The sequence below is a fragment of the Colobus angolensis genome, unplaced genomic scaffold (genome assembly GCF_000951035.1).
Source record: "Colobus angolensis palliatus isolate OR3802 unplaced genomic scaffold, Cang.pa_1.0 Scaffold154, whole genome shotgun sequence".
Taxonomy (NCBI): domain Eukaryota; kingdom Metazoa; phylum Chordata; class Mammalia; order Primates; family Cercopithecidae; genus Colobus; species Colobus angolensis.
In genome coordinates this window covers 5,205,330-5,206,550 of record NW_012114644.1, presented here as the reverse complement: position 1 = coordinate 5,206,550, position 1,221 = coordinate 5,205,330, and the positions used below count along the sequence as shown (strand labels likewise).

At 61.2% G+C, this 1,221-nt stretch overlaps 1 protein-coding gene across 1 annotated transcript in view; it reads left to right on the top strand.

The window, feature by feature from the left end:
• The window catches only part of LIPE (lipase, hormone-sensitive), a 39,947-nt gene that overhangs the window by 34,084 nt on the left and 4,642 nt on the right, over nucleotides 1–1,221 (top strand). Inside the window, exons 8-9 of the mRNA XM_011936595.1 lie at nucleotides 68–576; nucleotides 1,098–1,221. Of these exons, the coding sequence (XP_011791985.1) occupies nucleotides 68–576; nucleotides 1,098–1,221 (633 nt within the window). The remainder of the gene's footprint in view (nucleotides 1–67; nucleotides 577–1,097) is intronic.

Below are 1,221 nucleotides of genomic sequence, written 5' to 3'. Positions count from 1 at the left end.
CATCTGGAACTCCACCCATCCCCCTAGGCGAGAGTCTGGGGAAACAGCCTTTCACAGCCCTCCACAGGTGACTGCCCTTCCCATTGCATTCCCTGCCAGCCACACACACCCAAACTAACGGAGCCAGGCCTGTCTGCTCCCCCTCTCTCAGAGCCGATGCGCCGCAGTGTGTCTGAAGCAGCGCTGGCCCAGCCCCAGGGCCCACTGGGCACGGATTCCCTCAAGAACCTGACCCTGAGGGACTTGAGCCAGAGGGGAAACTCCGAGACATTGTTGGACACCCCTGAGATGTCGCTGTCAGCTGAGACACTTGGCCCCTCCACACCCTCCGATGTCAACTTCTTATTACCGCCTGAGGATGCAGAGGAAGAGGCTGAGGCCAAAAATAAGCTGAGCCCCATGGACAGAGGCCTGGGCGTCAATGCCGCCTTCCCCGAGGGTTTCCACCCGCGACGTTCCAGCCAGGGTGCCACACAGATGCCCCTCTACTCCTCACCTATAGTCAAGAACCCCTTCATGTCACCGCTGTTGGCACCCGACAGCATGCTCAAGAGCCTGCCACCTGTGCATATCGTGGTGAGCGCCAGAGGGGGCCGGCACAGGTGCATTTAGAGGAGCAGGGCACCCAGGGAGGAGCGGGACCGCGCACAGGTGCACCTGGGAAAGAGAGCTCCGGAGTGGGGAGAAAGGGACAGGCGTGTGCCCAGGAGAGAACAATGCCCCAAACAAACGGGAGGAGGACAGGAGTCAGGGCGGCCTCCGTTTTATTTTGCAATTTTGAGTACCAAGAGACAGGATCAGTGGGGCAGCCCCTTGGGCTTGGAGAATCAAGAGGGGAAAAAAGGCGGTTTTGGCCGGATGGGGAGGGAGAGGCTGGACAGAGGCCAGGGAGCGCAGTTCAAGTCATTCTCCCTTCCCACCACTCCCCGCCTTCCCTCATTCTCTCCCCAACTCCTCACCCACCATGTCTCCTGCCTCCGTCCACCCCTGTCTGTATCCATATTTCCTGCTCCCTTTGTTCATCAAACCCCTCCTTGCGCTACCTGACCCCGGTCTGTCGGTCCCCCACCCTCTACGTCCGTCCTGCTGTCCCGTAGGCGTGTGCGCTGGACCCCATGCTGGACGACTCGGTCATGTTCGCACGGCGACTGCGCAACCTGGGCCAGCCGGTGACGCTGCGCGTGGTGGAAGACCTGCCACACGGCTTCCTGACCCTGGCGG